At 37.9% G+C, this 13,972-nt stretch overlaps 1 protein-coding gene across 5 annotated transcripts in view; it reads left to right on the forward strand.

Moving 5' to 3' along the window:
* ADCY1 (adenylate cyclase 1) overlaps positions 1–13,972 on the forward strand; it is a 326,787-nt gene that overhangs the window by 153,917 nt on the left and 158,898 nt on the right. For 2 of the 5 annotated variants that reach the window (XM_072153115.1, XM_072153117.1), the window contains exon 6: positions 11,950–11,979. The exons of the other annotated variants lie outside the window; for them this stretch is intronic. In XM_072153115.1, coding sequence (XP_072009216.1) covers positions 11,950–11,979 — 30 coding nt within the window. The remainder of the gene's footprint in view (positions 1–11,949; positions 11,980–13,972) is intronic. 5 annotated transcript variants of the gene reach the window in all.

Here is a 13,972-nt window from a genome sequence, read left to right on the forward strand (position 1 = left end):
CCCGCACTGCTGGGAAGCCAGAAGATGAGTCAGGGGAGTAGAGGATGGCAGGGGTGAGTGCCAGAGTACTAGGGGGTTATTTTATACTTGTTTAAAAGTTGTGTTTTGTGTTGTGGGATTTGAAAAATGTGTCTAGAAGCAAAATGTGACTGTAGCAGCAATTGGTTATAATGTAAACAGGGTAAGATTTTTGTTTTATTAGCTTGAGCAGTGGAAAGCCATACATTTGCACCAGAAAAATTTTAGGTACTGTATGTATTTGCATCCCATCTTTAGATTATTTTCCCAATGGCCAAACCATTTAGTCTTCATAATTGTTATTATTGTCACGGGCGCACCCGCGATCCTCGTTGCGGATCACGGGCACACTCGTGCACTTCCATGTGGCGCGGCATCCCCCCGGCCCGGATTCACCTCTCCACGCTCCTTCTTCCCAACCAACTAGGCCGTGCGTCTCTCTGGGATTTAATGGGCCAGCGTCTTCCTGACTGGCGCTAGCATTTCCAGCTCTGCTATATAATCCTGTGGCTCCCAGCATTCCCCATGGGATTTTCTCCTAGGACCTTCCATGGTTTCCAGACCTAGCTTCCTAAAGCTGCTCCTAAAGAAGAGAAAACCTTCCTATGTGCCAGCGTTCCAACGCTTCCTGTGTTTCCAGCGTTCCAACGCTTCCTGTGTTTCCAGCGTTCCTACGCTTCCTAGGCATAAATAATGACTCTAAGATAAATTTGTAAAATTTTGTCCTGCAAATTAATCTTCTTGCAGCCTTTTTTTAGCATTGAAATAAAAAAGTTATGGATTTTGGAAGGCAGGGCAATGAAAAACAGAAACCCAAAAAGTAAAAAACGGCAGGTCCTTAACGGATTAAAAATACTTTATTATGTTTTAGAAGATTATTTAAAAAAAAAAAAAATTATAAAATTTGTTCAAGCTAAAACAACACCTTTAATATGGGCTATCCAGCTCTGAACGAAAAAAAATTAAAACCACTTTTAAAATTGTTTAATGTATTATCAATACATTTTCTTTTGATAATAAATTGGTTAAGAGTAAACAACCTGCCCCTATGCAATCACTGTTCTTGTCTCAGTAAAGTACAGAGCACATAGGTGGAAGCAGTTGGCTTTGTGTAGTGGTCACAAGATGTAACTGACGGTATATCAATATAAACCAATCATAAATTCTTGAGAACCCTTTCAAGGGGTTACAATTTCATAGTAAGCAGTTAATACACACATTCTCTGGAATTAAATAGTGATGGATTAAAGGGGTTTTCCCACGAATGCAAGTCAGGCTAGGGCAGCTAGGCTAACTTGCTGATCGGTGGTGGTCTTAGTGATGAGTCCCAAAGGAGAAAAAAAAAAGTTTAAAAAAATCAAAAACAGGTGCCCTAAATGTCCCTGTGGAATAAATCAACCACGCAAACAACACTTATTAGGTAACATCTTGTCCGCAACAGCCTGCACAATAAAATAAAAGAACTATGATAAATTCTTTAATAACAATGAATAAAAAAACACAGCAAGAAATATGATTTGTGCGCACCCACCCAAACACCATAAAAATTGATCAGAAAGCCACCCGTTACACCATGCAATTAGGTGTACAATACACACAAAAAAAGAAAAATGAATAACCAAGTTAATTTTTTTTAATATAATGTTTTAATCCATACTATGTAGGGGCACATCTGACTTTCAAATAACTTTTGTAATCAAAGCACTAAAATGGCAATTTTTTTATAGTTTTAACATTTTTTATGCCCTTCACACTACACATATAATAAAATATTATCCTCTTAGACAAGGTTAGTCCAAACATGGAAATACCCATTTTATTGTCTTTCTTTTTATACAATATATACCATATTTTTCGCACTATAATACACCCCTTACTGTAAGATACACTTCAGAAGTAGTCATCATAAAAAAGGAAAAATATATTTGACACCAATTCAAAATTCGCTTGTGGTCACACATAAGCACACTTCAATTTACTCACACACACGCAAGTCTGCTACATCCATTCACTCTCCCACAAAGCTGTGCTACATCCATTTATTCTCACACAGCACTGCTACATCCATTCACTCACATACACAGCAATGCTACATCCATTCACTCACAAGCTTTTAATTAGACACATGCTTCTTGCATCTTGAGGCATGTGTCTTGAGACACATGCTTCTGCATCTTGAGGCGAAGAGGGAGAGAGCAGTAGAGATTATAAGTTTTCTCCAGAATCAAGGTTCTGACTGTGCTGGATCCTCATAACTTTGGACAACAACATGCAAGCACTTTTAGCAAGACTTTGCTAAAATGTGGAGCAAGTGTAAATTTTTCTTTTTTTTACCGCTGTTAAAATACACTGCAGAACAGCCTATTAGACTCAGCCTCTTGCTGGACCTAAAAGGTTACTGTACTGGGCAAACCCAGCGGCTCCACTTTATTATGTTGTAGGGGCTTTGCTTTCTCTTACTCCTTATCTGCCGCAATCAACCTTGATTGGGACAGTTTGAGGGAACCTGTCAACAGGATTTCATAGATAAGTTTAATAGCATACTGCTGCAGGACCAGTTATACATAACACAAACATGCCTGTTACTTGAATATGTGCTGATTTTGTTTTTGAGAAATAACATTTAGCAAAACTGTCTATCTTTATTTAACTTCTGGGGCCGAGTAGACCAGCATTGCATTTTACAGATAAAGCGCTTGTCAACATCCGTTACGGTTTGTTAACCCCTTCATGGCTCAGCCTATATTGGCCTCTAGGACACCGCTCCATTTTTTAAAATATGCCCTGTGTCACCGTAAGTGTTTATAACTTTGGAACGCTTTAACATATCCAGTGAATTTTGAAATTGTTTTCTTGTGACACATTGTACTTCAAATTAGTTAAAAAATTTGGATGATATCTTTACTGTTTTAGTGGAAATTTGGCCAAAATTTTAAAATTTCTTTATTTTCAAAGTTCTAAATTCTCTACTTTTGAAGCAAATATTCATAACACCTAAATTAATTCATAACTGAAATTTCCAAAATGTCATGTTTTTTTAAGATTCCACATATTTTAACCCCTTAACGCCGAAGCCACTTTTCACCTTCCTGACACGGCCCATTTTTTCAAATCTGCCCTGTGTCACTATAAATGGTTATAACTTCGGAACGCTTTAACATATCCAAGTGATCTTAAAACTGTTTTCTCGTGACACTTTGTACTTCATGTTAGTTGAAACATTTTGGTGGTATGTTTTGCATTTATTTATGAGAAAATCAGATATTTGGTGAAAATTTGGAAAAATTCTTGATTTTCGAACTTCAAAATGTTCTACTTTTTCCATACATAGTCATAACCGCAAAAATATTTAATTACTAACATTCACTAAATGTCTTCTTTATGTGGTTTTTTATGCATACTCTTATTTTTGTAGGATGTTATGGGGCTTTGAACGTTAGGTGCGATTTTTCACATTTTCATAAAAAAAGCTAAATCCTGCTATTGAGGCACCTGCTCAGGTTTCAAGTCACTTTGAGAGGCCTAAATAAAAGTAAAACCCCATTAATTAGCCCATTATAGAAACTACACCCCTCAACGTACTTGAAACAACTTTTATGAAGTTTGTTAACCCTTTAATTGTTTTACAGGGGTTAAAACAAAATCAGATGTAATTTTGAAAGTAAATTTTTTTTGGCTAAATGAAAGTGTTTTTCAAAAAATGTACAAATTCTCAATGGATAAAATACCAAAACGCTCCACAAAATTTGATCCCTAATCTCTCCCGCGTATAACGATACCCCATATGTGGTGGTAACCTGCTGTATGAGCACACGCCAGGGCATCGAAGGGAAGCAGCGCCATTCAGAGCAGATTATGCATTGTCTCTTTTTATTGGCTTATACAATCTTTATTTTTTTTGACAATTTGGACATATAAGGGCTTATTTTTTGCGACCTGAGATGCACTTTACAAATACTTCATTTTAGTGGGTCATTAGCTTATTGATCAGATTTTATTAACTCTTGAATGTATGGATGAAAAGAAAATTGTCAATTTTTGTTTACTTTTTACGTTTTACTTTTTTCGTAGTAATTGGGGGTTGTACACCATACACTAAAAATACTACATTATCTTTATTCTAAAGGTCACTACGATTACGGTGATACTTCATTTATATAGTTTTTCATTTATTTTTACAATTTTACTGGATAAAACCTAATATAGAGGAAATCTCATTTGTTTTTGCATCGCCATCTTTTCGGAGACGTAACTTTAATATTTTTTGGTTGACAGAGCCAGTTTAAGGCTTATTTTTTACGTGTTGAGTAGTTCTTTTCAGTGGTACCATTTTGGCGCACATAACTTTTTTTGATCACTTTTTAGAACATTTTTGTGTAGAGATTTTATGAAAAATGTACATTTTTGGCGTGTTTTTCGGGTTTTGTTTTTACGGCATTCATCGAGCGGTGAACTTTAATTAATTCTTTTTATTAAAAAATGATTTTGTTTAATGTTTTTTACTTTTTTTTATTAACTTTTACAGGTTAGCTTGAACAAGCGATCCACTGATCGCTTGTTCAAGCTCTTCTTCACATTACACAGTGTAATACTGCTGCGCATGCTCAGTGTGTTACAGCCGGGTCCTGCCAGAAGGCAGGGACCCGGCACACAGAAGAGCATTGTGCAGCCCCGGGCACTGGCAGTCCCGGGGCTGCTATCGGAGCAGGGGGGGTTTTCCGATTCTTCCCAAATGCCCCTTGCACGCGGCGTGTCAGGGGTTAACACCTGCGATCGGAGAAATCTCTGATCGCCGGTTTTAGAGGCAGGTGTTGGCTATAATATATAGCTGACACCCGCAGCTTCTGGCGCCGGCTCCGTTCAGGAGCCGGTGCCAGAATCATGACGTAATAGTACTGCATTTTGTGGGAACGCACCTCCTGTGATGCAGTACTATTACGTCAAATGTCGGGAAGGGGTTAATAGAATGTTATGAGGCTTAGACTTTGGGTGCCATTTTTCACATTTTTTGGAAAATTGACAAAACCTTTATAGGGACTGTCAGAGGCCTAAATAATAGAAAGGCTTGTAAATTACCCCATTATTGTGTTTTATATGGGTTAAAACAAAATGGAGGTGTGTTCTACAATTGTAATATTTTTGGACAATACATTACATTTGGGCGGGAAATTAAACTTTCGGAATAGATTAAATTACAAAAGGCTCCACAAAGTTTGATCCAATTTCTCCCGAGTGTACCAATGCCCCATGTGGTAACCTGCTGTATGGGCACATTGACGGGCATGGAATGGAAGGAGCCCCATCCAGAGCAGATATAGATTGTCAAAGTGTACAGGCTATAATTTTTTTCTTTTTTTAATTTGCACATATATAGTGGCCTTATTTTTTTGCCACTATTTTATTAACTCTTGGTGGAGGAAATGAAAATCATCAATTTTTGGTAAGATTTTTTTGTTTTGTTTTTTTTGGCCATTCACGATACCATAAAAATAGTATATTATGTTTATTCTATGGGTCACGATTACGAAAATATCTCATTTATATCAATTTTTTATTTTTTCCTCAATTTTATTGAATAAAAAGTAATTTGGAGAAAATGTTACGTTTCCCCAGCACCACTACGGCACCCAACCAGAGAGAGGGATCCGCCCCCAGGACAGGAGACCTGAGCATAAAAAGCGTGCTCCTCCTATCCTGCCTCAGTGGTTTTGGACTGGGAGTCCTTGTTTTTTTTCCTAAAAACTTCTTTTAATTTTCTCCGATGGACTACTGTATCGGGTGGTCCGGAGTACTCACCATCCCAACGGTGGCCTCCATTCCTGGGTGTGCACCTGTTGCAGGATGCGTTAGGACGTTGTATTCCCCCTCCCCTGGTCTGCGTGAATTCCCAGAAACCGGAGGGATGATGCGGGTGACGGAGCGACTGCGTTCCGGAGCGACGAAGTCAGCTGACGACGCGACCAGAAAAGGAGGTATGACAACTTCCGGTTCGCGGCATCACACCGCAGACAGTGTTACCCTTACCAGGGGGAGCCCAAGGGATATAGTCCTCCTCTTGGGTTTATTCTTTTTAACATTTAGACCTAATACAAAGTGTTTTGGCTAAGTTTTCCAACTGTTAGGAGGTTGTACCCCCCCCCCCTCCGAGAGCGGGGGGGGCGGAGCTTATGATTTAAAACCTCCCGCCAAAGGTGTATTCAGTGCTTCACACTCCTCCAGGATGGCAGAAAGACGTGAAGCTCCTGAACCTTTGGGAACTCCAACTCCGGTATTCTGGGTATGGAGAGTGTGTTGGAGCTTATTTGTACATGCATACTGATGGGGGTTTTCTAACAAAATTTAGGGTGAAGATACTCCCAAAAAGGCTACTAAAAAGACTCACCACAGAGAATGCAGAATCTGTGGCAGAAAACTACCATCAAACTATGAGAAAAAACGCCTGTTCAGCATGTGTTTCAAAAATGATTTCCGAAGAATCCTCTTCTTTGCTTGATTCACTTCGTTCTATAATTAGGGAGGAGGTTCAAATGACTGTTAAGAAAGCTATTGAACCAGGGCCATTCTCAGTAGAAAAAGATCTCCCTGGCATGTCCTCAGCAGTTAACCCTGTGGCAGAACTTTCTGCCTCTGAAGAGGAGGGAGAAAGAGGAGAAGAATTAATTTCTTCGGCCTCGGAAGAGGAGTTGACAGGACGTCTTCTATTCCAAAAAGAGGATACTGAGAGTTTGCTAAGATTAATTAGATCTTACATGGATATAGAAGAGAAGAAACAACCCAAATCAGTACAGGATATAATGTTTGAGGGTCTGGCTGAAAGGAGAAGACGCACTTTCCCCCTACATAATACTACAACAACCTTAATTAATAAAGAGTGGCAGAGCCCTGATAAAAAATCTTATACTACCATGGCAGTAAAAAGAAAATACCCCTTTGAGGAGAATCTTACTTCAACATGGGGCCCCCCACCTAAGGTAGATGTCTCTATTATGAAGATGTCCCGGGTTCTTCTCTTCCGTTTGAGGATATATTTTTTTTAAAGGATCCCATGGATAGGAAGGTGGAAGGATTTCTTGGGAATCATCTACCACTTCCTTTAAGCCAGCGATAGTAGCGGCTTGTGTAGCCAGATCAGTCCTATTATGGTTGGACCAATTAGAAGGGGACATTCAAAATAAAGTACCTTGGGAGACCTTGAGATCAGCAGTCACAAATATCCAAAAAGGGGCCGCCCTCCTAGCAGATGCATCAGTGGACGTTTTAAGACTCTCGGCCAGATCTTCTACCCTGTCCAATTCGGCCAGAAGAGCTTTGTGGCTTAAAAATTGGTCATGGGATGTGGCTTCTAGAAGCAGACTCTGTGGCACACCTTATGAATTTCCTGTTTGGCCCCGTACTAGATGATTTACTAGAAAAAGTGGGGGAAAAGAAGAGCGGTTTTCCGCTTCCTTCCACCCCTTATAGATCCAAGTCCTTTCGGAGGACAAGGTTCCAGAGGAGAGACAGAGAACCTGTCGAATAGAGGTTACCTGTTCGGCCAACAACATACTCTTTCCAGACAACCAAATCCCCGTCCACAATGACGCGAGGCTCCAGGTGGGGGGCCCCACTTCTTCCCTGACTGAAAACAAATCTCAAACAGCAATTGGATACTGAGATCCATTCAGCAAGGGATAACACTGGACTTCATAAATCTCCCTCCCCAGAAGTTCAGAATAACAAAGATTCCTGCAGGAGAAGGGAGCAGTGCCATGATGTCAGAGATAATGGGGCTACTCTCCAAAATGGTACTGTGTCCAGTCCCATTAGAGGAAAGAGATCAAGGGTTCTTTTCAACTCTTTTTTGGGTAAAAAAAAACAAACAAGCGGAGCCTTGAGGACCATAATAAATCTAAAACAGTTAAACAGGTTCCTAAAAATACCAGGCTTCAAAATGGAAACACTAAGGTCTGCAGTAAACTTACTTTTTCCAGGTTGTTTTATGGCATCAATAGATTTAAAAGATGCCTACTACCACATAGCTATACACCCAGAGTATAAAAAGTATCTGAGATTTGCGGTGCAGGTAGGACAAGAGGTTGTCCACTTTCAATACAAGGCTCTTCCCTTTGGCATAGCAATCGCACCAAGGGTATTTACAAAGATCGTATCAGAAATGGCAGCCTTTATAGGACTGGAACCAGGTCTGTTTATACCCTATCTAGACTACTTCCTTTTGGTAGGCCGTCAAAAGAGGCAGTAAACTTTCAGGTAGTACGAATACACAAAATCCTAAGTTTCCTGGGGTGTATAGTAAATGTGGAAAAATCAGAGATAATTCCTTCCCATCAAAAATTGTTTCTAGGTGTCCTACTAGACTCAGATTGTCAAAAATCTTTCCTTCCTTTAGAAAAACAAGGGAAAATAAGAGAAAGCATATCCAGACTAAAAACTTCACCCCAAATCTCAGTCAGGGGAGCCATGTCACTACTGGGGAGCCTAGTAGCCGCCATTCCAGCGGTTCCCTGGGCTCAGTGTCACCTAAGAACATTACTAAATTTTCTTCTACAGTCCTGGGACAAAGATCCTACCTCCCTAGACAGAGAGATCTTAATTCCAGAAGCAGTGTTAGGTTCCCTAGACTGGTGGCTAGTTCAACAGAATCTGGGAAGGGGTCTCCCTTGGGTATCAAATCCAGAAAAAATAATCCCTACAGATGCCAGTCCCTGGGGTTTGGGGGCGCATGTAGAGGACAGAGTGTTTCAGGGACCGTGGAATCCTCAGGAGAAAAAGACTTTCTTCCAACGGAAATGAGTTGTTGGTAATTCTAAAAGGACTAAAGGAAGCACTTCCACTTCTAAAAGGTCAAAATATTTTAGTATGATCAGACAACACCAGTATGCCTATATAAACAAACAAGGGGGAACAAGGGGTCCACTAATCCTAAACATAGCCATGCCTAAACATAGCCATGCAAATTTTTCAGGTGGCAGAGAAAAATTTAATGTCCCTAAATGCGATTTACATAAAGGGGTCACAGAACCTTCAGGCGAGCCCTCTCCATGGCCCGGGACCTGGCATGTGACGTACAATTACGTCACATGTCGGTAAGGGGTTTTAGGGTATTAATTATAAATTATCTTTTTTTGTAGCTTTATTTTTTTTATGGCGTTCACCATCCATCCAGTAACGATTCAGTTTTATTCATTATACCGATTGTTATGTATGCAACGATACCAAATATGTGGGGTTTTTGGTGTATTTTATTCAATTCTACCGAATAAAAAGTAATTTGGAGAAAATCCTGTTAATTTTAGCTTCACCAACTTTTCAGATGCATAATTTTTAAAATTTCTTGACTGATGAATCTGGTTAAGGGCATTTTTTTTGCAAGAAGAGTTGTTCTTTTAAGTAGTCTTATTTTAGAGTTTTTAGAGCATTTTTTAAGGGTATTAATTAAAAGTTGTCCTTTTTCGGTATGGTTTTTGGGGTTCTTTTTGCGGCATTGTACCGTGTAGTAGGTCCAATAGCGATTCTGTTTATTATACAGATACTCATCTCAGTGTTTTAGTGTATTTGTGTAATACTTTATTAAGTGTGTGTGGGAATGTGTTATATTAGGGGCTTATTTTATTTGTTTATTTTATTTATTTTAATGTTTTACATTTACTTTTTTTCTAACTTCTTTTTACTTTATACACACTTGCACTGCTCTACAATACTAATGCTTTGTAGAGCAGTGTAAGCTGTCTGGCTGTGTTCTCAGACAGTTTACTGTTAGAACTGGAAGGGATCGGATCCTCTGGTAAGCAGCACAAGGGATCCGATCCTTGGAGGAAGACCCTTACACACCATGGTCATGCAAGGAAGTGTCAGAGCGCGGTGTCAGCTCTAATATACATCTGACACCCACCTGCTGCTTCTGGTTCTGGCTCTGTTCAAGTGATTTTGAAATTGTTTTCTCTTTGTACTTCATGGTAGTTGAAAAATTTTGGTGGTATGTTTTGCATTTATTTATGAGAAAATCAAAATTCAAAATGTTCAACTTTTTTCACATATAGTCATAACAGCAAAAAACTTAAAACCAACATTCACTGAATGTCTACTTTATGTGGAGATGGTTTTTTATGCATACCTTTTTTGTAGCATGTTATGGGGCTTTGAACTTTAAGTGCGATTTTTCACATTTTCATTAAAAAACGCTAAATCAAGCTATTGGGGGACCTGCTCAGGTCTCAAGTCTCTTTGAAAGGCCTAAATAATAGTAAAACCCCATAAATGAGCGCATTATAGAAACTACACCCCTTTTACATATGTAAAACAACTTCTATGAAGTTTGTTAACCCTTTAACTGTTTTACAGGGGTTAAAACAAAATGCACTTTTGAAATTAATATTTTTTTAGCTAAATGAATGTGTTTTTCATACAACGTACACAATCAGTTGATAACATACCAAAACGCTCCACAAAGTTTGATACCCAATTTCTCCCAAGTATAACAATAACTCATATGTGGTACCTGCTGTATGGGGACACGCCAGGGCATTGAAGGGAAGGCACACGATTCAGAGCAGATTATGCATTGTCACTTTTTATTGGATATTACTTTACTTTAGTTCCAGACTGCAATGATCAGCTGTAAGGTGTCTGTAATTAAGCTTTATTGATAATCCTTGGTCCAATTACAGAAGAAAATTTTGAAAATCCAATTGTCAATAGTGCAAAAAAAAAACCCATTGTCTGGATCTACAATTATAACATATACAGTTTCGACTTACATACAAATTCAACTTAAGAACAAACCTATGGAACCTTTCTTGTACGTAACCCGGGGATTGCCTGTACAATCTTTATTTTTTTGGCAATTTGGACATATAAAAGGGCTTCTATTCTTATATTAGATGCACTTAACAAATACTTCATTGTAGTTGGTCATTAGCTTATTGATGAGATTTTATTAACTTTTTAATGTATGGAGGGAAATAAATCGTCAATTTCGGTTTCCTTTTAAAATGCTATATTATCTTTATTCTATAGATCACTAAGATAATGTTGATAATTAATTGTTTTAAACTTAATATTTTTAAATTTTTTAACAGGTTGGCTTGAACAAGCGATGCTTTGATGCTTGTTCGAGCTATCATTCCTATAACACAGTGTAATACAGAGAAGGAGAAGGATCGCGCAGCAAAATGCAGAAACGCACCTCCCACTATGCTTTACTATTACGTCAAATGACGGGAAGGGGTTAAATACAAAATGTAGAAATGAAGTACTGGTTAACACAACTGGCCTAACAGATTTACCAGATCTGATAACCTTAGTCTGTAGTTCAAGTTAATACAGGGAACTGCCCCCTTTGTGTATTAAGTAGACAAGTAAACACATCTTCAGTTATGTTATCCGGTGCTGTATCTATATTTCTTTCAGTACATCATGTGGTTGGTGACACCTATTATTATAGTTCTGTATGTCCATCACACCAACCGTAATGGGCTGGCTATATGAATAGGATCCCCATTTTTAGAAGTTTGTCATAAGTGAAAGCTGCTTAAGAAATAAATCTTCAGAAATGTAAAAATAAATGAATTTAAATATTAAATACTATACAATATGAGAACATTACATGGATAAAAAAAAATATTCATTAGCTATTGTTGTGTACAGATGACCTATGTGTAAAAACAGGAGTGCAATTGGTTTTATGAATTACTTGTTTCAGAGAAACACTATAATTTAATTGTTTGCAAAATTGCTGGTTGCTTAAAACTTTTGGTTGCCTTCCAGATTTTGCAGGGCTGTGTCTCAGATGTTGTTACAATACTGTTTCCCACAAACTGTTATTGTCTGTTTTGTAACACAGAAGCTGACCACCTCCTGTGATATTATTTTTATTGTAAATCATACTTACACATACTAATTTTCTTTTTTATGTCTGCTTGTGTCCTGATCCAGATTCAAGCCTCGCGTTCTGGACCTGAATGTGTCAGTACCTTAATCCATTGTTTCATTAAACTTAATTTTTGTAATAGTGTGTGATAGTGCCGCTTAGAATTTGTGTGTGGCATGTAGTATTACCTTGTAGCTGTTTATTGTCATCCAGTCTTTTTAGTTGTCATAAAGAGTTTTAGTTATAGATTATGCATGTCCATAATCAAAATACCTTTTTTCCATACACTGACAAATCTTGAAATTTTAATGATGATACTTTCAAAAAAGTTAATATTATTATGTTTAGGTCTATCATTTGGCCATCTTTACATTGCCTGTTCAGTATTTTGTATCAGTATTTGTAAGGCAAAACCAGGAGTGGATCTCAAATTCAAATTATTAAATAACATTTTTTTTCTAAATTGCTTTTATGGTTGTGACTTGCAAATATTGATGAAAATTATGGATGAAATGACTATGAAAACGACCTTGTGAAATATTCTTTTCTAAGTAGAAATAATCAATGAAGTGGATGGAAAATAAAAGTTGTTGATATTGTTAGCGCCACACTTCCCTCTGCAATCTTTTGATCCTTTGTATAGAAGTACGTAATTCCACAAAAGATGCAGTTTATTAACTCCGCTAAGCTTGTCTTTTTTTTTAATAATCATTATCTCTATTGCCTATTCTGAAAGATAATGAAAGGAACCCTCTGGAGAAACTTATCCTTTTCATGCACTGCCCCACTGAGGCAGACATAAATACAGTATATAACTTTCTTTGGTGCTTTTTGAAACCTTTACACAGTTCATGTTTTGCACCAATTCAATTATTAAAGGGGTTTTCCGATTGTTTTTAAAATACTGGGGGTGGACTGGTAAGGGATTTTTTAAAAAACAAACCTGTACTCACCTCTTTTGTCATTCCCGGAATCCTGCGCTACCAACTCGCTGTGCCTTGCCCCTGTTTGTTTACAAAGGCAAGGAAGCTACGCTGAGGTCAGCTTCTGTCCCCATGTCTCAGCGCCTGATACAGTGCTGGGAATAGGGACCGGGTGGGCATTGCCGGCGGAAGCTGACTTCCTCACGACTTCTGTGCCCCTGTAAACAGGGAGGGAGCGACGGAAGAGTTGAGTACAGGTTTGTTTGTTTTTTAAATCCCTCATCAGCCCACCCCCCAGAATTATAAAAACAATTGGACAACCCCTTTAACCTGAATTATTTGTTATGGCTTCCTTTAATTATTTCCATCTCCATCTGTGTGTGTTTTACTAAAGTGTTTGTCTTCAAGCGATTTTTAAATCTTTTGTTATTATTATGAAAAAATATATATTTATATATTTTCTAATGTGTATAAAAGATATTAAAGATATTAAAAAAACAGGGAAATTAGAGCATCATGATCCTGTCTGGGCCACTGGTTCTGGAGTGAAAGGGAGAGATTATTTTAATGATTTTAATAATATCTTTCATGCAGCATTGTGTATGACCAGAACTTCTTTTTATTGAAGGTACACTAAACCTGCAAATAAATGAGAAAAGTAAATAAAGTATACAGTTGTTAATAGTTCTTTGTCTGTATACTTTCTGATCCTTGTGTCCTACTGGAAAAAGAGCAGAAACAGGAAAGAAAGGAGAGAACCAGCTGTAGTCAGTTGCTTACCACCAGACTAATGATTGTGAGAAAGAACATGGATTTTTTAATGGAATTTTTTTTTAATTTCAGTTTATTCTGCGTTCACACGTTGCGGTTAACTATCCTTTTGTATTAATGTGTCGGTCTTCAGACCACTAGAGTAGAACTAGACCAGTCTTCTGCTGTGTCAGGCCATGTGTAAAGCCCTGAAATAATCTCAATTACCTTTGAGCCACCAGTAATTGCTAGATATAATACATTGCCGTACAGAAGTATTGTAGTGTATATTTTACAAGCATTTAGTAATTAGGATTGTCACATCTGTCCAGACAATGGAAGGGAATTATCAATCTACACCAGACTTCTGTAGTAATTTTCACATGAAATGTGTGGGTTTTAGACCATTTTCAGG

Source organism: Engystomops pustulosus, chromosome 5, assembly GCF_040894005.1.
Source record: "Engystomops pustulosus chromosome 5, aEngPut4.maternal, whole genome shotgun sequence".
Lineage (NCBI taxonomy): Eukaryota > Metazoa > Chordata > Amphibia > Anura > Leptodactylidae > Engystomops > Engystomops pustulosus.